Source organism: Danio aesculapii, chromosome 4 (genome assembly GCF_903798145.1).
Source record: "Danio aesculapii chromosome 4, fDanAes4.1, whole genome shotgun sequence".
NCBI classification, from domain to species: Eukaryota; Metazoa; Chordata; class Actinopteri; order Cypriniformes; family Danionidae; genus Danio; species Danio aesculapii.
Window position 1 is genome coordinate 11,486,526 of NC_079438.1, and position 27,287 is coordinate 11,513,812.

Below are 27,287 nucleotides of genomic sequence, written 5' to 3' on the forward strand. Positions count from 1 at the left end.
ACTATAGTCACAGCAAAAGCAGCAACAATTAACATAGAAACACCACAGATAGCACAGCTCTGCTGCTTTGCCTATGACAGGCGTAGGGCTCGTCCGGGATTTGAACCCGGGTCCTCTGGCACCCGAAGCGAGAATCATACCTCTAGACCAACGAGCCCTGTTGAAGCAGTCTGCAGTGCCACAAAAAATTCAGTGAGACTGATCCAATCTACTCTTTGTTCATGTTGTTTTGGTCATGTGTGTCAGCAACTCCCTGGAGGCATATTACAGTTCACAGGCAGTAAAAAACAGCCCAGTGGCATAATGGATAAAGCACCAGCCTTCGAAGCTGGGGATTGTGGGTTTAGAGTATCAAATGGGTTGTCTTTGATGCAGTTCCTTTAAGTTGGCTGTGCAAGACAATCCAGTGTGACCTTTAAAAAGCTAGGTTCATACCCTTAGGCTGCTTTGTCATCAGGTGTACACACCAGATCGTCTAAATGCAATATAGCATAGGGATCCTGAAGTACTGTTTTCTGAGTTACAAGAACTCCCTGAGCCATACAACAGATATGACAAATGCAAGTATTGACCCAGTGGCCTAATGGATAAGGCATCAGCCTTCGAAGCTGGGGATTGTGGGTTAAAGTCCCATCTGGATTGTGTTTGTTGGGTTACATTTAAGTTGTGTGAAACAATTCCGACTTGTTTTCTCAAAACTTAGGTGTGATGATCTGAGGACAATCATTAGCTTCGAATTCTTAGGCTTGCTGCACACTTCAAATAAGACTCAGCCAATCTTGCTTGAATCTCACTGTCACGTTACAAACCTAAATGGTTCCGCTAAGCTTTGGTAATGGAGATCTTGACTTCAAGTACCCCGTGGCTTTCAACTAATGGTCTCTTGTTAGGTGGATGATGATGAAACACAAAGAAGAAAATAGCTGCAGAAAGGTTGTGATTTCAAGTTAATGAGAGTGGCCTTGTCTGGAATTTGAAACTCAAGACCAGTCACAACATACACGAGAACCATACCCCAGGACCAATGAGACACGAATGTGTATGATTGCACAAAGAGAATGTTTGTCCATTAGTTGCACACATTTTATTTGACGGAATGCAAACTGGCATCGAGATCCTAAAGTGCAGTTTTCCATGCATTGGCATCTTGTTGAATGCATACAAGAGATCCATGACAAAAGATTGGCGACATAGTCCAGTGGCCTAATGGATAAGCCATCAGCCTCCGGGGCTTGGGATTGTGGGTTCAAGACCCATCTGGGTTGTCTTTGAAGGTCTCACTTCGATATGTTAGCAATGTTTGTGGATGAAACACGCTAGCTGTGGAAAACCTTCTTGAGATGTGTTTGCATGTCATTAAAACGGTGCTTACATATAAAGCTGGTGGGTTGTTTGAGATCCATAAACTAATCTAAGAACCGAATCATTACCGCTCCTTTTTTTGTCTGAATAAGTGTACATGTTAGACTGATTTAGATCAGAAGTCCACTAAATGTTCATTAACTAACGTCACAGCAAAAGCTGCTACAATTAACATAGAAACACCATAGACAGCACAGCTCCGCTGCTTTTTCTATGACAGGCATAGGGCTCGTCCGGGATTTGAACCCGGGACCTCTCGCACCCTAAGCGAGAATCATACCCCTAGACCAACGAGCCCTGTAGAAGCAGTCTGCAGTGCCACAAAAAATTCTGTGAGACTGATCCAATCTACTCTTTGTTCATGTTGTTTTTGTTACGTGTGTCAGCAACTCCCTGGAGGCATATTACAGTTCACAGGCAGTGAAAAACAGCCCAGTGGAGTAATGGATACGGCACCAGCCTTCGAAGCTGGGGATTGTGGGTTTAAGGTACCAACTGGGTTGTCTTTGATGCAGTTCCTTTTAAGTTTTCTGTGCAAGACAATCCAGTGTGACCTTTAAAAAGCTAGGTTCAAACCCTTAGGTCAAAAAGACATGACAAAGGAAAACTCCTCAGAGAAACTCTTTTGTCATTACGTGTACACACCAGATCGTCTGAATACAATATGGCATAGGGATCCTAAAGTACTGTTTTCTGAGTTACAAGAACTTCCTGAGCCATACAACAGATATGACAAATGCTAGTATTGACCCAGTGGCCTAATGGATAAGGCATCAGCCTTCGAAGCTGGGGATTGTGGATTCAAGTCACATCTGGGTTGTGTTGCTTGGGTTACATTTCAGTTTTGTGAAACAATTCCGACTTGTTTTCTCAAAACTTAGGCGTGATGATCTGAGGACAATAGTTAGCTTCGAATTCTCAGACTTGCTGCACACTTCAAATAAGATTCATCCAATCTTGCTTGAATCTCACTGTCACATTACAAACTTAAAAGGTTCCGCTAATATTTGGCAATGGAGATCTTGTCTTCAAGTACCCAGTGGCTTTCAACTATTGATCTCATGTTAGGTGGATGATGATGAAACACAAACAAGAAAATAGCTGCAGAAAGGTTGTGATTTCAAGTTAATGAGAGTGGCATTGTCTGGAATTTGAAACTCAAGACCAGTCACAACATACATGAGAACCATACCCCAGGACCAATGAGACACAAATGTGTATTATTGCACAAAGAAAATGTTTGTCCATTAGTTGCACACATCTTATTTGAAAGAAGGCAAAGTGGCATCGAGATCCTAAAGTGCAGTTTTCCATGCATTGGCATCTTGTTGAATGCATACAAGAGATCCATGACAAAAGATTGGCGACATGGTCCAGTGGCCTAATGGATAAGGCATCAGCCTCCGAAGCTGGGGATTGAGGGTTCACGTCCCAGCTGGGTCATCTTTGAAGGTCTCACTTCAAGTTGGGTGGATGAAAGACAGTAGCTGTGAAAACCTTCTTGAGATGTGTTTGCATGTCAATAGGCTTGTTTGAGGTGTGCCTCACCTTGTCTGCAGTAAGAAGAGGGCTCAAATAATACACCACAAGTTGGACACTTCCCAAATCTTGCTATTTTGCCGCCTGGAAATGTTACCAGTGGCGGAGATTGCGTTCGCATTTATTATCGCGGAAGACCTCATGAAAAAATAGTATAGTAATATAGTTAATATTATAGTAAATATTACAGCGTTTTTGAACATGTTTTTTCAGTATTGGGTTATGTTTATAGTTGTTGTGATACCAGAGCAACTTTAGAATTTAAACAGGCTATTTTTATAATATGGTTCAAAAACACTATAGTATTCCTATAACTCATTATAGTATTTTTTATTGTGGGAGTGGATGCAATTGAAATATCAATGTTTTTACAAAAAAAAGATGGTCATAATCACAGAAGATGAACAGCTCATTACTTAAAAGGGTGTATTTAAAATATAAATCTGTATATTCAACAAATGTTTAAAGAATGACAAAATAAACAGCTTATACAGCAAGAAAGCTTTCAAGAAATCTCATTTGGCTACATTATAAATTAAGTAGCTATAGCAAGATGCTTTTGAGTGACAAGTCCTGACAAATGTTTGTTTGACATAAAGAAATTCTTTAGGGGTTTATTATATTGACATGCTTATTAGGCCTATCTGCTTTTACTGCAGCCAGACTAAAATAAATAGCCCAAGACCTTCTCCAGAATAAAAACTATTAGACTCTAGGAAATACTGTTCTTGGTCTATTAAACATGACTTTGATTTGTTTGTATACATTTTAACAACATGTTATTTTTAATAGAAAGTAAATGTTTTTAGTTTAGAAATTAAAATGAAGTATATAAAATATATAAAATGACATACAAAGTCACAAGTGACTATTTAATTACTGTACAGCATTACATTACATGTCTATACGCACAGGCCTGTGTGTTTCCATTCATCATATTCATTTACTCGGCGACCGACTGTTGGCATCGTGCATCGAGTGGTCTCGCCACTAACTGAGGGACCCAGCGCAGTGAGCGCACCATGGGCGTTGCTTGGCCTGTTTTAGGGGGACTGTAGCCCTATATTTCTACTCAGGATTCAGCTCCTCCCTGTCTTGTTATTCATTTGATCAGCAAACCACAGCCATGGACAGCGAGAGAACGAGGTGTGTGATGAATTGATAAATTGTTATAATATCTGCTTATTTGCAATTCTTTGATATAGATACACTTGTATCACCCGTATCCTCCAATGCCACGGAAAAGCTGTCGGGTTTTCTCTGCGTTCACCTCATCAGCACAGCTGTTTCCTCCAGGGAAAAATGTAACTCTTTATGAACATTTCGCTATTTTTATTTCAAAATGAACTACCAATATTAAACACTTTACAGTTCGTGTAACATTAATTATACAGTCTTGCTAAGAAAGGATTAAACAGAGTGACAGAACCACTTAGAGAATGTACCCATTTTAACTGTCACTGAGTCACTGACAGAGACAGAAACATCAAGTGTTGTCTAGTATTAAAAAATACTTCTTATGCATTATTATCATTCAGATCGTGAAATCTGTGAATTAGCCTTTAAGTTTAAAAATATATATTTATATGCATGTCATTTAATTAGAAAAGTGGCAGTTTGTTTATTTAATATATGAAAACAAAAAATGCACTTAAATATAGAAAGTGTTTTTTACTACAGTAAACTGGTGGGTTGAGCCTATTTGGCTTATTCAGAACTCAAACGGCTATGCCTGTCTATGTAATAAGTGGAATACTAGTATACAACCCATATTAAACAAACATTAAGTGTATTACTATTAAATTACTACTTATAAATGTAATATTACATTTATATATATATATATATATATATATATATATATATATATATATATATATATACAGGGGCATAGATTTAGGGTGGACAGAGGGGATGTGTTCCCCACCAATGTCCTTCAACCATTGAAATGTCCCCACCAATAATTTAATCCACAAAAAAAAAAAAAAAAAATGGCGCTGTCAACATATAACCTAGACATGCAGAAAGGGTTCAGTCACGTTCACTCCTCCCGCCCCAAAAGACATATGGGCATTTTGATTGGCTGTGCCTTTCCCTTAAAAACAATAAACACCGGTGGAGGTTTAAAATGTGCTTATTAAACAATTATAGGTGACCTAATGAATATATATTAATAATCATGACCTAATGTACAGTTTCTGGCTGCATGAAACCAGGCAGCCATCGCCGATTGGGCCAAATGCTTAACATTTATTATTATTATTTTTATTATTATTATCCTCATCATCATAATATCACATCTAGCAAGAGATAAAAACTGCCTGCATGTAAAAACAGTACACATTTAAAAAAAAAAAAACTGACCGGCCCACATTTAAAAAACAGTCCGGCCCTTGCCAGATGGCCAGTCCGCCCCTGGCAGGAACTATCATTCATTTTCTTTTCGGCTTAGTCCCTTTATTAATCCGGGGTCACCACAGTGGAATGAACCAGCAACTTATCCAGCACATGTTTTACGCAGTGGATGCCCTTCCAGCCACAACCCCTCTCTGGGAAACACCCATAAACACTCACCCACACTTATACACTACAGACAATTTAGCCTACCAAATTCACCTGTACCACATGTCTTTGGACTGTGGGGGAAACCAGAGCACCCGGAGGAAACCCACGCTACGCAGGGAGAACATGCAAACTCCACACAGAAACGGCAAATGACCCAGCCGAGGCTCGAACCAGCAACCTTCTTGCTGTGAGGCGACAGCACCACCTTCTGCACCACTGCGTCGCCCCTGGCGAAAATTAATACTGCTTTATTAATTATTTATTTATTACATAATTTAAATTAATTATTCAACAGTATACACTACAGCTGCTTTTCACTGGCACACCCACCACATTCTTACAAACATATTTTATTTATATTTGGTTATTAGCCAAAGTCATTGACTTGAATATAATAAACCATGTATAATATAAATACTACCCGTCATCTAAATTCTTATCTTTATATAAAATCTTAAAAACTTTATATAAAACTAAAAAATACAATAAAACGTTCATGCACAAAAAAGCAAATACAGAAAAAAAAAAAAAGTTTTAAATGCATTTAATATGTTTCAAGAGCTGTGAAGCGAGCGCTTTCGCCTGGTCACACCAACACAATCTCATGGCAATTCGTAACTTTTTGACTTAGTGGCTAATTCGTATGAATTCGTACGATCTAATTCATACAATTTAGTACGATTTGCTCATCCCCCAATGACGGTTGGGTTTAGGGGCGGGGTTGGGTGCCACGCCTCCTTTTTAAAATCGTACAATTTTGTACGACTGAACTCATACGAATTTGTACGAATTAGCCACTAAACTGACAAAACGGAAAATACTTACGTTTTCTCGTGAGATCAGGCTGGGTCACACACACATGCATACAAAAACATGCATATAAAAAATGTGTTCTATGTCCTCAGACAAATGTTTATGTTTTTATATGACGTGGTGAAATGTAAAAATGAAATTTTAAATGTAGAGCTTTATGTTCGTAAGAATGTGGTGGGCCACTGGTTTCTCCCCAACCGTTTGTAAAGCTGCGTTGCAATGACAGAAAAGAAGGTAGCCTAGTTTCTGATGATTTCACTCTCTTGACAAATCTAAGCTTGTTACTAATAATAATAACATTATTCAAACGGAATCATTTGCCGGCTGTTGCTTCGGCGGGACTATAATCTGATGTAAGAGAAGTCTTCTTTCACTACAGTATTGTTCTTAAACAGAAAGCATTTTACAGGTAACTTTATTCTAAATCTTGGACCTTATTTCTGAAATAAAAATGAGCAATAAAAAGGTGTGAAGCACCAGAAGCGGACTATATTAAAGTCATTTGAATATATTTTGGCCATTGTTGATTTACAGGAATTTTCAAATGTATTTTATTTTAACCAAAGAGGCTAGAAAAAGAATTAATTATTATTGTATTATTATTATTATTATTATTATTATTATTATTATGTTTAAACTATTATTTTTTATTGAAATGGCCAAATTGTTACTGAGGACTGTTGAATGTGCAGTTTTTTGTCTAATAAATGATAGTAGGCTACAGTTTTTTTTTACTGTAAAACTTGAACAGATTGCTATTTTTTCCTAATGATGTAATGAATTTGTAATTTACAAATTAGTCTTGTTTTAATTTTTTTAAATACAAATTTTAGGAAATATTTAATATTTAATAACACGTACTGTATGAGAACTACCTGTTAGTCAATGGAAAAGCAGTCATTCCTTGCGCCACCTGGTGGCTATTGCGTAAAGCACAGAAATGTTTTATTTTTTAATGAAAAGGCCATAGTACTGCGCGTGACTGCGGTTGACCAATTGCAATTTTGCGCGTGCAGAAACGCGCATTCTCAGTAGCCATATCTGTACTGAAGTGGAACTAGAACTGAATCTGTACCGTTTTCTGCTCACAATAAAGGCAGAAATGGCCCAGATGACACTTCTAACCAAATATTACAAGCGAATATTTCAGAGGAACTTCAGAGTTGAATGAATGAATGAATAAAAATAAATAAATCAAAATTAACAAAATGTATTACTTGCGATAAAAGGTAACTAAGTAATGCAGCTACTGACTTTTTGGGGGAATAACTCAATATTGTAATGCATTACTTTTAAAAGTGACTTTCCCCAACACTGCATGTTAGGATACTTAAATTTAATTAATTTCAGGTTGAACATATAACACCTGATATTATAATGTAAATATTAAACAGGCACTGTTCTATGGAGGACCAAGAGCATCATTTAAAAATAAAGTGAATAATCAAATGATCAATTTTCAATAATTAAAGCAGAAAATTATTTAAATGAATCACATTTAAGTTAAACAAATAAACAGTTAAACAATGGATAAATTAATATACAATTTTAAAAGTTTATTTCACGTTTTAAATGTTGGTTATTTAAATAATAAAAAATGCATCAATAAGAAATCGACTATAAATGGACAAAGCATATTTAAATTGATTTAATTTGTGTTTTTAAAACATATTAATATATCAATAATATATTATTATATCAATAAAATATTACATTTAAAAATACAATTAAAATTTGTAAATATACTTATTTAAAACTGTTTATTCAATTCATGTTTTCTTATGCTAATTAATCAAAGAATAAAAAAGCATATTAAATATATATAAAATGCACATATTAAAGAGCTTTAAAAAAAAAAAAAAACATTTGCCAAAAGCATTTTTTAAAGAATTTAAGGTAACTTCTTAATAATACTTTTTATTGTTTGATTAATCAATGTTTTAAAACAAATTGTATTTATTTATTTAAACATTTAAATGTGATGTATTTATGTACACTTTTATGTTTGAATTTTTTCATTGATAAAATGATTTTTCAGTGTCACTCCTAGTCCTTCATACTGATTATTAACCAGGCATTTCATTTTTATATAGACTTGTCTTATCGCCATTCTCCCATTTATAAATTTAATTTAAACGATGAAATTCTGTATGATCACAATGGTTCAACTCATCAAGTATAAAATCAGATGTCACAGATTTGGTTGTGTTAAGCAGGTCGCACACCGGAAGCGCCGCTCAGTGCCGCGACATGGCGTGCACATGACAGTTAAAAATATCACACACCAGATGTGGACACCATATATATATATATATAAATGTGTGTGTGTGTGTATATATATATATATATATATATATATATATATATATATATATATATATATATATATATATATATATATATATATATGTGTGTGTGTGTGTGTGTGTGTGTATGAACATGAACATTTTACATGAACAAATACGCAATTTGATTTCTTAAATGATATTTAATAAACAAATTAATTTAAAAACGGTTAAAACTGTTCAAAATTGTTTATTACGGTGACCAAGAGAGCTTAACATGCTGCAATTTCAGAAAACGTGCAATTACAAAAACACCAGCAAATTAAGAAAAGATCTTCATCAGTTTGACAGCACATGTACTGCAAATTGTCCCAACATTAACACATTTTTAAACATGCTGTATTTTCACACAATGCAAAAAATGTGTTGCATTTTCTCACAATGCAGACATATTACAAAAACTTGCTGCATTTTCTCACAACACAATGCAAATATTACAAGGAGACCCTAAAATGTGACGGACCCGGCAATTGAGGTTATGGTTATTTAGACTAAAAAATACTAAATGCACAGGAACTGGATATTAAAATAAACAAACAAAAAACTCACATTTCAAAGATCATCTACAACTTCACTGAGGAATAGTAATGGCACAGTGGCGTCGGTCACATTTTTGGGTCCCCTTGAAACGTTTCCGTTGTGTTCTGTTCTTTTAGTGTTGTGAGAATATGCAGCACGTTTTATTAATTTGTGGGAAAATGCAGTGAATTTTTCATGTGCGTTGTGAGGATTTGCAGCATGTGTGCTGTTAAATGGATAAAAATCTTTTAATAATTTACTGGTGTTTTTTGTAATTGTACGTGTTGACTTAAATTGAGCATGTTAAGATCTCTCAGCCACCATAGTTTTTAATCCACTGATTAATCAAAACATCAAACATATTAAATAAAGATTTTAAAATAGCATTTGCTGAAATGCTTTTATTCTTTTTTTTTTTTACATTTTAAGACAGTGTTCAGGATCGAGCTGTGCTGCTTTTAATTTGATAACGCAATGCAGTTAATAAGGAATGTATGAATATACAATATAATTTGTTTATTCTGATTACTCTATTATAAATATTTTAATAAATCACCTCTTAACTTAATATACTTCATATTTTTAATTGTTTTGTTTTTAAAGAATTTGACATGTGTAAACATACTATTTTAAAACTGTTCAGGTTTATTTTAATACACTACTCAGAAAGCATGAACAAAGTAAATGCTCATTTTAACTTTTTAAAAAAGGGGTTTTCACCTTTTAATTTGGACAGCATAGTGGAGGTCACAGACAGGAAAGTATTGGGAGCAGAGTGAGGGAAAGGGTTGGCAAAGGACCTCGAGCTGGGAATCAAACTCTGGTTGCTATGAGCACCAGGGTGCTATATGTCAGCGCACTTAACCACTAGGCTATTGGCACTGACCTGTTTAGGTTGCATTGCACCTACATGCCAACTAATTCTCATTAGATTATAGACAGACTGTTAGGTTAGGGTTCGTGTAAGTTGGCATGTACTTGCAAAGTTACTTATAGTCATTTCAATGTCTGTTGAAGGAGCAGTATTAACAGATATTAAGCAGACCGTCTACTAATACTCAAATGGCCCATCAAAACAAAATGTTATCCAATAATTATTTACACTTAAGTGTGTGTGTGTTTTTTTTTTTAATGATTAAATTTTAAATTTTATTTTTAAGTGTCACTACTGGCTCTGTACTTTTCACAATACTTTTTTTTTATTATTAAAATATTTAATCAGATATTTCATTTTTACAGACTTGTAGTATCCCCCTGTGATGCGATTTTTCGCAGGTCAGAGTTCATGAAGCTTGAACTTTGCACTGCAGCAAACTGCGAAACTTAACTCATGACCCTGCGTTTCCGGTCTGATTCATTCGCATGCGTATGAATGGAAGGCTATGGGGGGAAAAGCCCAGCATGACTGTAAAGTCAAATCGCGGATTTCCACTTCATATTAATCAATGCATTAAGCTCTCTGTACTTCAATTTCAGAATATTTATTGTTATAATGTTTTGTTTTTTTCCTTTTGTAGGTCTTTTTTACCGTTCCGTGTTGCAGTTATAACAATTACATTTTTTTTTCTTTTAATGAACAATAAAAAATTCTCAATGCATTAAGGAATTAGACGGAACTATCAAAACTATAAGTATTTGGCGGAGGCAATTGGCTGACGGAGCTTGCCGAGGAGATACGGAAAGTGCCGAGTCAACGCGGAAGACGGAAAACTCACATGGCAGATGCATGCAGACAAGCGCTGAAAGCTGGAGAACGCCATCGCTGCATTAATAAACACTCACGATTGCTTGCATTAAGTTTAAAGCTGCAGTGAGTGAGAAAAGGGAAGCACATCAGCACTTGGTCATCTCAGGGACACTGATGGTATGAGAAATGACTTTTTCTAATTATACAGGACCGTCATATAGAGGTAAAGTTGGTTTTATATTGGGATATTCAGACATTCTCTCTAATAATTCAGTTTCATAAAAGTATTATTTGCAAACTCTAAATAGAGAAATCATATTAGCAGCCAATAACTATCAAAGTACAACATTGTTCACAGTCAAATAAACAGTGTTAATGTTGTTTTCAAGTCATACTTGCATGCTTCGATAGAATATTCAAAGTAACATGGTAAACAACATAGAGACTTCTAAATGAACGAATGTGCGAATATAAAACCAACTTTACCTCTATAGGACCGTCCTATGCATCGCCTTATCCATAATTATGTGCAATATAAAACATAACTGCTATTTTGTTGCACTGTAGTTGATTATTTTGTGCATTATAGTATTTTGTGCACAATATTCAGTTAATTATACTGTTCATTTGTTTAAATAGTTCATGTAATGTGAAATGCTTGCATTAATACTGGAAATATTACTTGAATATGCAAATTATCGGACACTGAGACCAAGTTTGTAAAGTAAACGTCTTTATTTACATTATATTGTGTTCTGTTTAAGCCAGTATTGGTAATAATGTATATTTTGTTTTCTAAGGTTATCAACCTATTGCTACTACTACTGTTACACCGCTACAGTGTTGTATTATTGGACAAACTAAATGCTTGTCAAATCTGACAAACTTGAAAATACAAATGCTGAAACAACTTTGGAGTTGTTCCCTGTTATTGGCTGAAGCTCTTTCGAGTTTGAAGCAGATACTGATGTGTGAAACCCATAATAACTCGACAATGACTGCAGCTTAGACCGGAAACAGTGGGAAAGATTGATTGGTTAAGTAATTTTGATTTGATTGACGATTTGATTTGTAAATATTCCAAGAAGCAATTACTCCCAATGCTGTATGTCTGGGATATAAGGGAAAATGGTGCCAGGTTATTATTATTAAAGATATGCTGAAGTTGTGTGATTCCCTTATCTGCCCGTGTGTGAAAGTTCAGTGGCTACTTGTTAGCTAGGAAATCAGGATTATTCCAGATTGGGGCGTATTTAAATGGTGTGAGTGGGGAATTTGTGACCTAATGGAATTTGCTAGAGTTGGGGTCAAGTCCACCTTTGTCTAGTCCAAGTCAAGACCAAGTCCTTAACCAGTCGAGTCCAAAAGGGGTCGAGTTGGACTTAAGTCCGAGTCCTTAACATCCGAGTCGAGTCTGGCCGAGTTCACACAGTCATAAAACTCACTCATTAATTTTCTTTTGGCTTAGTCCCTTATTTATCAGGGGTCGCCACAGTGGAATGAACGACCAACATATGTTTTACGCAGCGGATGCCCTTCCAGCCGTAGCCCATTCACTCTCATTCACAGACACACTCACAAATCTTGGACATTTTAGTAAATTCAATTCCCCTAAAGTGCATGTGTTTGGACTGTGGCTGAAACCGGAGCCCCCGGAGGAAACCCAGGCCAAAACGGGAAGAATATGCAAATTCTACACAGAAACACTCCTGGCCCAGTCGGGACTTGAACCAGTGACCTTCTTGCTGTGAGGCAACAATGCTAAGCACTGAGCCATGGTGCCACCAAAGTAAAAAAAAATTGAAAATAATAGTAATAAAAATAATAAATCAAATAAAAATTTCAATTAACAATTAAACTGTTAAATTAATATTTTAAACTTTTGATACATTTTACAAAATGCCTTGTTGAAAATAGGAGAATATATGTAGAACTTTTATTATTTTACAAGACCCACACATTTGACATTATTCTCATGCCACTTTCTCACATTTCTTCTGTTTAAATTACGCTTGTATTACCAAGGCAACAATTAATTTTAATTAACATTAATTCCAGAGAACTCTGTTATCAGCCCCAGTGAATGAAACCATATTCATGCCGACTGACCCAGATCTGCACAGAACATAAAGGTTCAGCAAAAAGAGACCATTCGGCTTCGCTCTTGTCTTAACAGGGAATTAACAGTCAGAAGAAATTTGTTCCAAATAAACAGAGTGAATAAATAGTGGGGGCGATTGGGTGCGAAATAAAACCCAGCGGGAATAAGACTGAAAAAACTGTCCAGTGCAGATTTCTAGGCTGATGATCTGGGTCTGCCTGTTAGTGATAGCCTAAACAGGGGTTCTCAATATCTATATTAAAAGGTCCAAATCTGAATTTTTATTAAGGTCAAAGGCATGAAACAATTGATATTACATAACTTGTTTTTATAAACATTGATAAGATGCATCACAGGCAGCACGGAGGAAACAAATCATTTGGCATACAGAAAAACAATCATGCACATATTACTCCAGATTTACTCTGAAGAGGGATGACACTGAGGTCATCATATGATCTAGACTCTTAACCATTCAACTTTATTAATAATCATAAGACATAAGAAAGGATATGTGTTCCTCCATCCTGGAGCAGACATCTATCAGAAAATCAAATATTCTATTTTATTTATTGTATCTATCACCAAACTAAGTATAAATCAACTTTAAATGTGTTACAAGTCTTTTTTTTTATTTGAATTTCAAGACCCTAACACATACTCTTATGGATAAACAATTTTATTGACAAGCTTTTTATTTTTTCATTTAATTGTCTTATTTAAAATTACACACACACACAAATATATATAAAACCATATAATCGATTATTACTGAAAATTATATTTTTATTTTAGGTTTTATCTTTAAATAAAAAAGCTCATTCCTTTGTTCCTGTACCTGGAGTTGGGGTGGGCTGCAGTAAACCCCAAACCTTCACAAAGCTGCTCTTGGTCTTTTCATTCTATAACATGTTGTTTTATTATCCACACAGATCCTTTCACAGCAGCATGTTTTTCCTCTGCCCTGTGTGCAAAAAGGCTCCTCACTCTCTTCCTGGGCATCTCAGGAAGGTGTGTATGAGGAACAGCACAAAGACAGAGATCCAGGCTGTCGTCATAGAGGCCAAGAAGGAGTTGTCTGAATTCTGCCACAGAGGACGTTTCTGGGAGTTTGGAGAAATTCGTGACATATTGGACTCTACTAATCCTCTAGACAGGTTTGTAACTTCTATGATTTGATGTATCTGGCTTCAAATCAAACATCTACACATTAATAATTCTGCATTTTTGGTATTGTTTATTTGACCTTATTTTATGTTCCTTGTTTTAGGATGATTGCGGAGATGCAGTCAAGGGGGTTGGTCATTAATAACTTACCTTCACTCCTCCCGGAACCAGCTCAATCGACTACATCTTCTGTGTCTCAAAGCTCTGGAGAAGGTCCAGTTGAGCCTCCAAATGAGCCCTTATCTGACGAGAGCTCTGGAGAGTACTATCAGAGGTACAGTTTCACATCGGCATTCCCAAAAATTAAATGTACACTGGATAGGATTTCTCTTTCATGTACAGAGTCGTTTTGATCACCTGCTGTTTATTGTTTTTATTTCAGCACTGTTGGACCGAAGTGGACCTCTTCCGTGAGGGTGGAAATGGTCAAAAAAGGCTTTTACAATAAGCACTCCATTGATCACCCCCTTCTAGCAGGATTTAATAAGGACCTGCACATTGACCTAGGACATAAAAACAGCAAACAAGTAGTAAGTTAATTAAATGAGTGAAGGTATACATGCAAAAAAATGTACATGCAGGTCTTGTTTTATGCAGTAGAGTTTATTTAATTGTGAAATGTGTCATTTCAGGTGGAAACAGTGTCCAGGTTCTTACATTACATGGACCCCACTGAGCCAAACTTGATGTTTGTTCGTCAGGTGGAGAAAGTGCGAGAGTACTTTAACATCTTGTCAGATACAAAGCTCTCAAAATGGACAGTGTTCAACTACTGGAAGAGTCTCAAGAGGTCGGTAATGTGGAACAACCACAAGTTTGCCATATACGTGTTAACTAATAATGTCAGCTGTGCTGTGTTCTGACTGTAACAATCTAATTTTGATCTCTTTTCAAGGTACATGAAATACATTATTACCACCACAGACATTCGCCACAACAATCCATCTCTGTTCCAGGACTGTGAGAGTTTTTTGGATGTGCTGTATGAAATAGAGAGTGCTATGTCCAAAAAAGTGAGCATGGAGGTCACAGGGAAAAAGTCAGAGCTTGGGAATGGCAAAGAAATTTTGCCAAAGGACTGCCTTGCTGTTTTGGAGGCTGCATTCAAAGATTTCCAGGCCGTGATATGTAAAATGCAGGATCCAGGAGCCATCACAGGGGACTGTTTGACTAAAAATGAACGGCTGCTCGTCCTGTACTACCTGGAGGCTATTATCATGCTGAAGCTACTTCAGCGACCTGGTGTAGTGACACAGATGACTGTAAGTGTTTGTTTTTCCCTCCCTTCTCTTCTTTCTTCCTATGCTTCATCAATGTGCAAAACTGTCTGTTTGCAGGTTGAGGATTGGGAGGGGAGAAGCCGGATAGAGAATGGTGTCTGTGTTGCAGTGAAGGAGCACAAAGTACTGTTGTCACACGAACAGGAACTTGTAAGTTTATATTGTACTTTAAATTAACAGCAATAAATATATTGTGGTAAAGTCATACTTATTTTTGACCCTTTCTCTAACTAGTGGTTTGACTTGTACTTCAATGAGGTGCGGCCAGTAATGCTGCAAGAAAACCGCACCGGCGACGATGTGGCAGTTGATTCATTTTTTGTGTCAAGCAGTGGGAGATCGATTTATAATCCCTCCAATGACTTAAAAAGACTACATGACAAGTAAGCAACATTACACCTGTCTTTAACTCTACGTGTTCATCCGTCCAATTTTTGCATTCTTACGTTGCCTTGTGTTTCAGATACAGTCTCCCTAGTGTGACCTTTGGTGATGCCCAGAGAGTGTTTGAGGCAGCAGCACAAAACCTGAAGTCAGAAGTGGAGAGAAATGTGTTGGCACGGCTGTTTGGGCACATGCCAGAAACAGCTGAAAGGAACAACATGAGGAAAACGTCTTCAGATGCATTTCTGGCTCTAAGTGTGCTAGATCAGCTTGCTGGAAAAACACGGTGAGATTCTAACAACAATGATCCTTATTCTTAAATTTGCAACCCACAGCCTTGTCTTTCCTTCCTTTAATATTTATTTTTTGTGATCTTATAGACAAAGGTCCAGTAGAGCTTCCAGCCAAGAGACAAGGGTGGACGAAGAGACAGCCTACAAAACTCTTGAGCAGTTCTGTCCAGTGACTCTGGAGGGGCCTCCTCCAAAAAGGGCACGCAGGAATGAGCTGTGTGGCTCAGAACATGAGAGGCACTGCTATGACCGCTGGTGTAATGAGCAGCTCAAGCTGCGTGAACAGCATGCTCTTGGTGAGTATACAGATGATTAATGACACAAACAGTGAAATTGAGTGAGAATAGCCAAATACTGATGTGTTTTGTGTTTCTAGAACATTTTGCTGGACAGCAGCCATCAGAGTCCAAAATAAACCGCTGGATGGACAAACAAGGGTGGACGTCAAATGTCCCACAGGCTTCAGTGGTTCTGAAGCAGTGGAAGCCTGTTGCCAGGTTGGACTCAGTCATCGACAGCAGCTTTGTGCATAAAATGATTTTGTCTCAACGCTGGAAAGGACTGACTGTCAGACCCGTCCCTGACAAGGGTGATGGTGTTTTCACCAAAAGACCCTTTCAAATTGGGGAGGTTGTCTGTGAATACCACGGCCAGCTGGTTAGCCATGAAGATGGGATGGCAATTGTTTCGACCAGTGGCATTAGACCTGGACATTTGTTTTTTTATAAGAACAAGCAACATGAAGCCATGTGCATTGACGCACATGAAGAAAGTTGCCAGTGCCATCCCATGAAGTTCAATTACGGACGCCTGATACGTCACTCCAGCAAAAGAGCCAATATCCGGCCCAGGCTGTATGTCCTTAATGATAGAGACATCATTCTCTTCATTGCCACAAAAGACATTTTGAGTGATGAAGAGTTACTCTATAATTATGGCTCAAAGAGGAGATCTTTTGCCGGGAAAGGGCTGGAATTGGACTGAATGTGAAAGAACATCTTTCCGTCCCCCATTCTCACTCACTTCTAGCATGTCCAACTCCAAGTTTCCACCTGTGGCCATATTCTCTCCTCACTCTCTGGACTCTGGACAACCATCCCTGCTCTTCTCACCCTGAAGGATTCTTCCTGCAATGTCAAGCGCCAACACTTCTCTCTAAATAGAGACTTGGTTGTAATAGGCTGAATGAGTGGGTCTTACAAACCATTCACCTTTACTTCCAGAGAACTGTATTTTCTCTTACTGACTTGTCTTTTTTCACTCTTTTTTTCTCATAAGTTTCCTTTATGCAATAGTGAGAGTGTGAGTAGGGTATTCCATATTCTCTCCTCTCTCTGGATTCTTTGCAACACATGTGGAATTACAGCCTGGTAAGTATGCTGAAGCTGCTCGTAACCCTACCTCCCACGAACCCTTAATTTCAACCACAAAAAAAGCCATGGACCTCACTGCCAAGAATTAACCAGGCATGTTAATTCTTCAAGCAAGCTATAGTATATTCATCCTAGGATTCACCACCATTTTTAATTTAAGACATTACCTATGTTGTCTCTATGTTGTTTGATTAATGTTCAGATTTTGTTCAGTTTTCTGTGGTATACACAGAGACCAGAAAGAGGAACGTCTGGTTGCTGAATGGTCAAACGGTCAAGGCGACACCATATAAATCAAGAGGGTTGGGATTAGATAATGTGCGAAAGACAGTATAAAAGCATGAAGGAGAGCCTTAAAAAGAGCTGAACTGAGGTTACATCTCTTCTGCGCAGAACTTGTACTCTCTAACTTCTTGCATTCAAAATAAAACTTCTTAATTTTCAACTCAGATCTACGTCAATTTTTGAACATGCAATGGACCATTAGAGTCCTACAGTATGTACTGGAAGTTGTTTATTTTCTTTAGTGTGGTTATTATTTGATATTACTATTATATATAGTCTTCCACTGTACTGTTATTTCACATTCATATTATGCTTTTTAAACTAAATAAAGGTGTAAACACAGACACAGTGTTTAGGATATATTTAACAATAATTCTAACTATTTATTTCATTTAAAAACAAGTAATCCTTTAAAAAAACCCACTTTATTATTTAATACATAAAAAGGTTTTTCAGATAAGTGCAACACTTTTCCCCTTCACCTGAAAAGTGTGTGATAGTTTAAATAAATAAGAAAAAAAGGAAAATGACCGGGAAAAACAATTCAATGATCAAATTCCAAATTTTCCATGTGATCAGCCGAGGACTAGAAAGAAGGAATCCACAATATCCTGGAAAAAAACACTGAAATAACAGGCTCTGTATGAGAGCTGCTCTTTGAAGAGAATAAGGCAGCTAGCCTAATTCAAAAGAGATAATATACAGTCAAATACAAAAGAATTTATTTTAGCAAAAGAGAAAAAAGTCAATATATTTTGGACAAAATTCAGTGTAAAATGTAAGACATTATTTATAAAGACAGACAGGCCGACAGAATTATTTTTACAGTGTATGAACATGAATGGCAGCTGTTGTTTTTGATCTAACAGCAGCAAAACTACATGCTGAGTTTGCGTCAGGATGATGATGATACATTTTTGTTTTTTTTCCTTTTTCAAAACAGTTTAGAACAAAAAAAACAAACAAACAAACAGACATTTTTAAAGGAACATGGAAACAAAAAAGACATACAAGTGTCAAAGGTCACCGAATACAATCTTATTTACATTCATATTTATCTTTGATAAAATGTTGCTGTATAAAATTTTGTTAAGGGTTACGTGTCAAAGATCAACAAGCTCCAAACATATATAAAATTAAAGCACCACAATGAAATTAAAACAATCCTTTTCTTCTCAATCATTTACCCCAGTATGCAGAATTTTATAGTCTTGTTGTCTCAAAGTAAATGTCAGTACTTCCATGTCATACACCTCTTTAACAATATCATACCATTCGCCTACAGATGGAGGATCTTCCTTGAGCCATTTCTTTGTAATGGCCTTTTTGCTAGTTGTTAGTAGTGTGTTAAGAAGATACACATCATTTTTTGGTATTTCTGCAGAGTAAATTCAGAGGTACATAGTTTTAAAATTACATTCCAGATTCAATCCCATTATTACATTTATCTCTTTATTAAAATCTTGCCAATAGGTGTGTATAATATTACAGTGCCAAAATATGTGGAAATGATCTGCCAATACATTTCCACATTTTCTCCAGCATTCACCATTTCTTGATCTCTAGTTTGAAAGTATTTTATTTCAGGTGTCATAAAGAACCTGATTACATTTTTCCAAATAAATTCCCTTCATGAATCTGAATTAATTGTGACCATCTGTGTTTCCCAAATAGTTAACCCATTCCTCATTTGTTATTATTATATTGGCTTCCCTTTGCCATTTCTGCTTTATATACATTGGTGAGTGTTGGGGAACAATAGTCTGTTACGGAGGGGGAAGAGAGGGAAGAAAGGGAGGAGAGGAAAAAAGAGAAGAAAAGGAGGAAAAAAAGAGAAGAAAAAGAGAAAGAAGAGAAGAAAAGGGGGCGAAAGAGGAAAATATTTTTCATTTAGTTTTTAATAATTTATTTACAGGTAAAAAAGTTACTTTGTACTATTAATGTTTGATTAATACTACATATTTTATTAGCTTTTTTCTTTGAAATATATTTGCTTTTAAGTACATTTCTGCTAAGTATTTTGCTAAGTATAGAGAAACTACAAACTAGTTTCTTTATTGAAACATTATTTTCTGGACTATTTCATTTTGTGCCTATTTAATTTTTTGAAATATAGTATAGCAAAACACAACCAACTAAAGAAACAAGCAGAGAAACAGTTAAAATGACCAAACATTTATTTAAAATTAGTCATAGCCAACTATTTACATTTACAATATAATAGCTCAACAGCAGTGCAAACAAGTGCAAAAGAAGAGAAAAAACACACACATAAATAAAGCAATTTACATAAATAAATGTTTCTTGGAATAAATAAAAATAATAAAAAATGTGCAAATAAATTAAACAAAAATAAATAACACAAAATGAAATGAGCAAAGATAACTTCAACTGTAAAATGATAAAAACAAATAAATTAGAAATTTACATTTTTTTAATTATAAAGTAACAAAAAACTACAAGTAAAACAAAAGTTATAATTTAAAGTAAAAAAAAAACTACAAGTAAAATAAAAAGACTCGTGAAAATATTTAAATGTCAATATTAAAAATAAACACTTCAGGAAGTGCCCAGGTCTTCTGGAACATTTTTATTATTTTTCTCCTTTTTTAATTCTTTCCAACCACTGCTCCTTCGGCAATGCCTCTACGGAGGGGCAGTATATAATGCCCTTGTACTGGCTGTGTCCAGTCTCCGCTGTTCTAAACTGCCCACATTTCTTACATGTATTATGCTGTACTTTGCAGGTCAGATTACAAACGGGAGCAACAGCAGTACCAGGTGTGGATGGAATGGCAGGAGGGGCAGAAGAGAGGCCAAACCCAAAAGCCGGTGGAGCAGAAGCCAGCAAAGACCCCTGTGAGGCCACTGGCATCAGCATGACCAGTTGAGTCCCTGGTGGTGGAGCAGGAATAAGTTGCCGTTGGGCTTGCTGCATCTGAGCAGGTGGCAAAGCTGGTGGGTCTGACAAAATGGTCCTTTTTATTTTTAGTTTAGCCTGGCCCACAGTGCTACTGGGCAAGTGGTACTGGTGAGCCGGGCCTGGCTGAGGTGGTGGAGATGGGGGGCTCACATTGGCAGGCAATAGGGGGTCAGCCGCCACAGACAAGCGGCTTGGAAGTTGCAGCCCCTGCATCACAACTGCTGTGTCCTGCTGTTTAACTTTTTTATTATGCCACTGTACCAGGGTGGTGTGACTCACATCCAGCAGTTGAAGGTTAGTTTGCTTCATCACTATAGCATTGGCCAGAATGCTGCGCCTGATTTTCCTGTAGTCTGCCAGGATGAGATCCCATCTCGACACTGTGCCGGTCCCCTTCTTTTTGGTTTTTCTATGTATGGCACAGAGCCTGACAAAAATGGTCTCAACCAAGCAACAGCAATCTGGCCACTGTGCAAGTGGAGCAGAGATGGTCAGGGCATGCCTCTTCAAACTCTCCACTCCTGGGGTAAACTCCTGCTTCTTCTTTGGAGACCTAAACCTCCCAGTGTCCAGCTTTGCTTGATGCCTGGCTGCAAACACCACCCTCTGCTTGTCATAGTCCAGCAGGTTCTGCCAAAGAGCAAAAATATTGCTCACCTAAGCAGAGAAAGCAGATAATACATGCTAATGAGTAAGCAAAACGTGCAAAAGGTAAGCAAGTATGACAAGTTAAAGAGTGAACAAAGAGTGGGTTTATATTCCTTACCTGCTGGTTGGTGAGGACAAGGGAGGGCTGATTCCTCAGGTCCACAAGATAATCTGCCAGGCTGTCCACTCTGTCCATACCTGGTACACCTGAGCCATCCACAGCCTAAAAAAATAAAAATAATAATTATAATACACACACACATACACACACACACACACATATATATATATATATATATATATATATATATATATATATATATATATATATATATATATATATATATATATATATATATATATATAAATATATATATATATAACAAACATAGGCACAAAACACAGATTGTTGATGCGTTAGATGCGTAAACATAGATAGGTTACAAGATATTTACATACACCAGACTCAGATGTCGGAGTGCTTTGCTGCAACATGGAGGCAGCAACCAGGGTGGCAGAGGCATCAGGCTGGGTGGAGGGTTCAGTAGGTTGGGTGGAGTGGGCAACAGGTTGAGAGGAGGCATCAGAGAAGATGGTGATTGCAGCAGTTTGGGAGGAGGAAGCATGCTTGATGGAGGGGGCAGGGGGTTGGGTGGAGCGTGGAGACAGCAGACTGGGTGGATGCAGAAGCAGGATAGGCAGTGGAGGCAGCAGCCAGGCCGATGAAAACAGCAGAGGAGGTGGCAGTCAGAGTGGTGAAGGCTGGAGGGTGGATGGAGGAGGTCGCAGCCAGGTCGGTGAAGGCTGGAGCATGGATAGAGGAGGTAGTTACCAGGGCAGTGGAGGCTGGAGGACGGATAGAGGAGTTAGTTTCCAGGGCGGTGGAGGCAGCAGGGTGGATGGAAGAGACAGCAGCTGGGGCAATGGCAATGGGCTCAGAGGTGGGTAGGAAGTGGGAGGAGATGGAGAAGTTTGGGTCATCTGAGAGACTTGGCAAAGTTATATCATATACTTCGTCCTCCCCGAAGCCCTCATCTTCTTCCCCACCTTCATCCACATCCTCCAACATTTCCTCTGTTTCCTCTGAGTCTGGGTTCAATGCCATGGGCTGTCCAGTCTGACTCAGGAGGTAGTCAACACCAAGCAGCTCTCCTACAAATGGAAAACAAAAAGACACAGACATATACGACTTATCATATTTATAGCATTCCATAATAATACTACAAAGACTTTCAATAATATCTAGACTTCTGTATTTGCCACTCACCGCATGGTTGGCTTTGGTGATACAAATAATAAAAAAATAAAAATAAATAACAATGAACACCCCAAACCAAAAGTATTATGCACATAGTTAAGTGTAGGACATACCGGTGTATATATTTTTGTGTAAACTTTATTTTGTTTTTGGCTAAGAAATACGGGGGGAGGGAGCTGTTGACGCATCCAAACAACCGTATATACAGTGTATATGCATGTATATTTAGATACAGTTATTAATTTAAAGACACGTTCGAACAAAATCAATGATTTCTGCAAGTGTATCAAAAGTCTGCAATGTTAAACAGGGTGCGGGGTCGTGAACTTTGACACTATGCACAAAAACGTGAACTTAGGGTGACTTTTGTTAAAGTTCTTGTCATAAAATTATAAATCAGCGTTAGGAGGCCAAGACTGACATAACAAAAAGACTACAATTGACAAAACAACTTTTATCAGTAGATATAGACGTTGACAAAAATAACTTACCTTGATCGGTTATATGATGATGTGCTCTCGTCAGAAGACAGCGGTGTTGACATTCATTTGCATATGCCGCGACGCGATTGGCTCTCATCCATTCTCAATATGGAGAGCGAGAGCGGCGATTGGCTCCCGTCCATTCTCACAATGGAAAGCGAGTGCGGAGATTGGCTCTCGTCCATTCTCACAATGGAGAGCGAGAGCAACGATTGGACGAGGAGAGAGACTGAGACAGACGATCCTGATCCAGGTAGCGCCACAGAGACTCAGACACCAATCCAACTGTAGTAGAAATGCTGAACTTTGTCACAATAGGTATGCTTGAAGAATCCAAATGATAGCTGCCGAAAAGAGAGAGAGAAAGGTAACAGAAACGCCCAACGTGGGGCTCGAACCCACATCACTGAGATTAAGTGTCTCATGCTCTACCAACTGAGCTAGCCATGTTTATGAAACTCTCATTCTAGTCACTGTTTTGATCATTACCTTCCCTACCTGTGTAAAGATTGAAGCTGTGTTTTAGTCAACTGGAATAAGTAACTTGGCCAATCCAGGTACTGGACAACAAACTTCTGCTAAATCCTGATGTCATCTTGTAACGCCAGACAGCACGTGGCCCAGGCTCTATGCCCAGTGCATGTGTTAGTAGTTGCAAGGTAGAGAAAAGCTTATTTCGTCCCTGGGTGGGCTCGAACCACCAACCTTTCGGTTAACAGCCGAACGCGCCAACCGATTGCGCCACAGAGACTCAGACACTTATGCAACTGTGGTAGATATGCTGAACTTTGTCTTGATAGGTATGCTCGATGAATTCAAATGAAAGCTGCTGAAAAGAGAGAGAGAAAGGTAACAACTGAAATAAGTAACTTGGCCAATGCAGGCACTGGACAACAAACTTCTGCTAAATCCTGATGTCAACTTGTAATGCTAGACAGCACATGGCCCAGGATCATTGCCCGTTGCATGTGTTAGCAGTTGCAAGGCTGTGAAGCCTTCGTTCGTCCCTGGGTGGGCTCAAAGCAAGAACCTTTCGGTTAACAGCTGAACGCGCTAACCGATTGTGCCACAGAGACTCAGACTAAACATACCAACTGTGGTAGAAACGCTGAACTTTGTCTCACTTGGTCTGCTGGATGAACCCAAATGAAAGCTGCCGAACGCACTAACCGATTGCGCCACAGAGACTCAGACACTAATGCAACTGTGGTAGAAATGCTGAACTTTGTCTTGGTAGGAACGCTCGATGAATCCAAATGAAAGCTGCCGAAAAGAGAGAGAGAAAGGTAACAGAAATGCCCAACGTGGGGCTCGAACCCACGACCCTGAGATTAAGAGTCTCATGCTCTACCGACTGAGCTAGCCAGGCTTCTGACACTTTTTTTCGAGTCACTGTTTTGATCATTACCTTCCCTACCTGTGTGAAGATTGATGCTGTGTTTTAGTCAACTGGAATAAGTAACTTAGCCAATCCAGGCACTGGACAACAAACTTCTGCTAAACCCTGATGTCATCTTGTAACGCCTTGGAGAGGAGAGAGTCTCCGACCCTGGATCTCAGGTCTTCTATGGAGGGACTGTCAGGAATCCTGTAAGAGCATCCCATCCACACAACGTCTTGCTATAAAACGAAGCAGAATGTGTGGTGATGGAACTCCAGGTTGACAGAGCCTTGTCCTTGTTTCAAACAATGTGCTAACAAGGTGCTGAACGGAGTGCCAGTGGCACAAAGGATAACGCTAATGACTATGGATCAGAGGATTCTAGCTTAGCAATCGTAAACCCAGCCTACTTGCTGCAAAAGTCCCTACCAGGCCCAACCCTGCTTTTCTTCCGAGTTCAGATGAGATCAGGCATTGCCAGGGTGGTATGGCCGTAAGCGAGAGCAGCCGTCAAGAGTTAGCTATTTAAAAATAGGCGCAGCACCAGGAGCGGAGCGCAGCTCAGCTTGCATTGACACAGCACCGACAGAAACAAGGCCCTTGTCCCCTCAATTGTTTACCTGTTTTTTGTTTTTTTTATGTTTCTGCTCCGGGGCACCAACAGCTCTTGCTAAGTTAAACCAGCCAAGTCACTGTACCCACTTTCCCCCGAATGGAATCAGGGGAAGTGGGTACACTGACTTGGCTGGTTCCAGAGTTCATAGAGGAATTTAGAGTTTTTTTTTTTTTTAATTATATTTTGGGAAGTGTATTAGCTGCCAAATGAAGGAATTTAAAAAGCTTACAGCACCTGGTATTCCCAGGTGGTCTCCCATCCAAGTACCAACCAGGCCCAACCCTGCCTTGCTTCCGAGTTCAGATGAGATTTTTTTTTTTTTTTTCATTAAAATCAAATATTTACATTTTTACAAAGAAATGATCACATCACACAAAAATCACATGATACTTACAACACTCATTATTAGACTTCATATTTTTCCCATAACCAACTTAAAATGTTGTCCTTGTATTCAACCATTAAGTTCCCTTTTACCATTATTTCTATAAATACATCCTCCTTTTCTTGTATTATAAAATACTTGAATATCAATTTTACAGCCATCTCCATTCTGTTTTTAAACATACGCCATATATCCACTCTCTTCCCATCATGTTTAGCCATATTTCTCCTTATCCAAATCACATACTTAGCAATTGTTATACATAGATTAAAAGCATACATACCACATTCATTTTGACCAAATAAATGTTTTTTTCCCAGTTCTTTTGTTCATCCACATATTTGTCCCCTATTAACGATTTAGCAATTTTCTTAAATTTTTCCATAATTCCTCCAACTTTTCACAATAGAAGAACAAATGTAATAAACCTTCCCCTTCCTTCCTAAACACCTTACATATTATATCTTGTTCAATTCCCATTTTACACAATCTCATTTCTGTTAATATGCAATTATGTTTCAATAAATAATTACAATTTTCTAAAATTGGTTCCATATATTTCATTCTGACATTTGCGAATATTTCTTTTTCATTTAAATCCTCATATCTTTCCTTCCAGTAGTTGAATGCTATAGGTCTTATAAAAGCCTTTGATCTAAAAACAACATAAAAACTCTTAACTGTACATAAGCTCATATTGACCTCTTCTCCATTTTTCTTCTTAAAATAGACCTCTGGTAATTCTTCCTTATCCCGCAACTCTTTTTTTTTTCAATTATTTCAATCCAATCTTTTGGTATTGGTTTTTTCAAATCATGATATTGACTTTGTAATTTTGTTTTAGAAAGAACTGAAGTTTGTGCCAAGACTGCCCTCATAAGTGGCAGCTCCCATATGGTCTAGCGGTCAGGATTCCTGGTTTTCACCCAGGCGGCCCGGGTTCGACTCCCGGTATGGGAAGCCTAGAGCATTTTTGCCACTGCCCTTTTTTTTCCAGCAGTCGGACTGCAGCAACTTTAAGGGGGTGGGCTTGTGTGGGACTCTCATAAGCCTTCGATAGCTCAGTTGGTAGAGCGGAGGATTGTAGGTGTGTTGTTGGCAATCCTTAGGTCGCTGGTTCGACTCCGGCTCGAAGGAGGTCTTTTGCCCTTTCATGCCTGTGCAGTTCACATATATCTTCATAGCTAGAGCTCAAAAGGAAGTTCCCTGACCGGGAATCGAACCCGGGCCGCGGCGGTGAGAGCGCCGAATCCTAACCACTAGACCACCAGGGAAGGTCCTGCAGAAACTTGCCCTCAAGCCTAGCTGTGGGCCTCTACGCAAGTATGTTGCAGCTGCTCCGACAAAAATAAATCTAATGCTTGTAACCTCCTCCTGGAGAGGAGAAAGTCTCAGACCCTGGATCACAGTTCTTCTAGGGAGGGACTGTCACATGCACTGTAAGAGCATCCTATCGACACCAGAACTTGTCATAATAACGAAGGACAGCATGTGTTGAACGAACTCCGTGTTAAATGAACTCCATGTTGACTGAGCTGTGTCCTTATTACAAGCAACAAGATAAAGATGAAAAGCTAAGCAGACAGGGCCAGTGGCACAATGGATAACGCGTCAGACTACGGATCAGAAGATTTGAGGTTCGACTCCTGGCTGGCTCGCTTCTGTCTTTTTGCTTTGATGTCAGCCAGTGCACTGCAGTCGCTTTTCGCCCCCACTGGAGCTGTTCAGGTCCACTCTGGAGTGAGTCGAGTTTAAGGGGCCGCAATCACAGAGCCCGTGGGGTGCTCCCCTGGTTTCAAAGGCTGCCCCAACTGCTAGATTTTTATTAACGTCTACTACAGCTACACCAATCGTAAACCCAGCCTACTTGTTGCAAAAGTC

The 27,287-nt window shown here is 38.1% G+C and overlaps 2 protein-coding genes and 7 non-coding genes across 9 annotated transcripts; 3 read left to right on the plus strand and 6 right to left on the minus strand.

Moving 5' to 3' along the window:
• Window positions 1-85: 85 nt before the first annotated feature.
• Window positions 86-157, minus strand: trnap-cgg (transfer RNA proline (anticodon CGG)). Its single transcript has one exon. It is a non-coding gene; the product is annotated as a tRNA-Pro (tRNA).
• Window positions 158-1,587: 1,430 nt separating this feature from the next.
• On the minus strand, window positions 1,588-1,659 carry trnap-agg (transfer RNA proline (anticodon AGG)). The gene has a single exon. It is a non-coding gene; the product is annotated as a tRNA-Pro (tRNA).
• Window positions 1,660-10,827: 9,168 nt separating this feature from the next.
• Window positions 10,828-17,873, plus strand: LOC130222081 (uncharacterized). Its single transcript, XM_056454705.1, has 11 exons — window positions 10,828-11,007; window positions 13,864-14,088; window positions 14,202-14,372; window positions 14,481-14,628; window positions 14,731-14,888; window positions 15,023-15,360; window positions 15,436-15,528; window positions 15,613-15,761; window positions 15,842-16,048; window positions 16,143-16,351; window positions 16,432-17,873. Exons 6-11 carry the CDS (start codon window positions 15,100-15,102, stop codon window positions 17,037-17,039), a joined length of 1,527 nt encoding a protein of 508 aa, XP_056310680.1. The 5' UTR covers window positions 10,828-11,007; window positions 13,864-14,088; window positions 14,202-14,372; window positions 14,481-14,628; window positions 14,731-14,888; window positions 15,023-15,099; the 3' UTR covers window positions 17,040-17,873.
• Window positions 17,874-18,388: 515 nt separating this feature from the next.
• On the minus strand, window positions 18,389-21,868 carry LOC130222700 (uncharacterized). Its single transcript, XM_056455228.1, has 4 exons — window positions 21,746-21,868; window positions 21,403-21,507; window positions 20,438-21,293; window positions 18,389-18,393 (listed from the first exon to the last, which is right to left on the minus strand). Exons 1-4 carry the CDS (start codon window positions 21,866-21,868, stop codon window positions 18,389-18,391), a joined length of 1,089 nt encoding a protein of 362 aa, XP_056311203.1.
• A 1,833-nt stretch (window positions 21,869-23,701) lies between these two features.
• On the minus strand, window positions 23,702-23,775 carry trnan-guu (transfer RNA asparagine (anticodon GUU)). The gene has a single exon. It is a non-coding gene; the product is annotated as a tRNA-Asn (tRNA).
• A 545-nt stretch (window positions 23,776-24,320) lies between these two features.
• trnak-cuu (transfer RNA lysine (anticodon CUU)) lies at window positions 24,321-24,393 on the minus strand. Its single transcript has one exon. It is a non-coding gene; the product is annotated as a tRNA-Lys (tRNA).
• Window positions 24,394-26,294: 1,901 nt separating this feature from the next.
• trnae-uuc (transfer RNA glutamic acid (anticodon UUC)) lies at window positions 26,295-26,366 on the plus strand. Its single transcript has one exon. It is a non-coding gene; the product is annotated as a tRNA-Glu (tRNA).
• Window positions 26,367-26,456: 90 nt separating this feature from the next.
• trnay-gua (transfer RNA tyrosine (anticodon GUA)) lies at window positions 26,457-26,543 on the plus strand. The gene is given in 2 exon segments: window positions 26,457-26,493; window positions 26,508-26,543. It is a non-coding gene; the product is annotated as a tRNA-Tyr (tRNA).
• Window positions 26,544-26,608: 65 nt separating this feature from the next.
• Window positions 26,609-26,680, minus strand: trnae-cuc (transfer RNA glutamic acid (anticodon CUC)). The gene has a single exon. It is a non-coding gene; the product is annotated as a tRNA-Glu (tRNA).
• Window positions 26,681-27,287: the final 607 nt, after the last annotated feature.

What these genes read in the sequence shown, in the direction of transcription:
- LOC130222081 (XM_056454705.1), top strand. Translation starts at nt 15,100, where the DNA reads ATGTCCAAAAAAGTGAGCATGGAGGTCACAGGGAAAAAGTCAGAGCTT. An exon ending in GTGTAGTGACACAGATGACT is followed by an intron (nt 15,361 to 15,435) that starts GTAAGTGTTTGT and finishes GTCTGTTTGCAG; the next exon opens with GTTGAGGATTGGGAGGGGAG. An exon ending in TTAAAAAGACTACATGACAA is followed by an intron (nt 15,762 to 15,841) that starts GTAAGCAACATT and finishes CTTGTGTTTCAG; the next exon opens with ATACAGTCTCCCTAGTGTGA.
- LOC130222700 (XM_056455228.1), bottom strand. Translation starts at nt 21,868, where the DNA reads ATGCCTCCTCTCAACCTGTTGCCCACTCCACCCAACCTACTGAACCCT. An exon ending in CACTCCGACATCTGAGTCTG is followed by an intron (nt 21,508 to 21,745) that starts GTGTATGTAAAT and finishes TTATTTTTTTAG; the next exon opens with GCTGTGGATGGCTCAGGTGT. An exon ending in TTGTCCTCACCAACCAGCAG is followed by an intron (nt 21,294 to 21,402) that starts GTAAGGAATATA and finishes TTCTCTGCTTAG; the next exon opens with GTGAGCAATATTTTTGCTCT.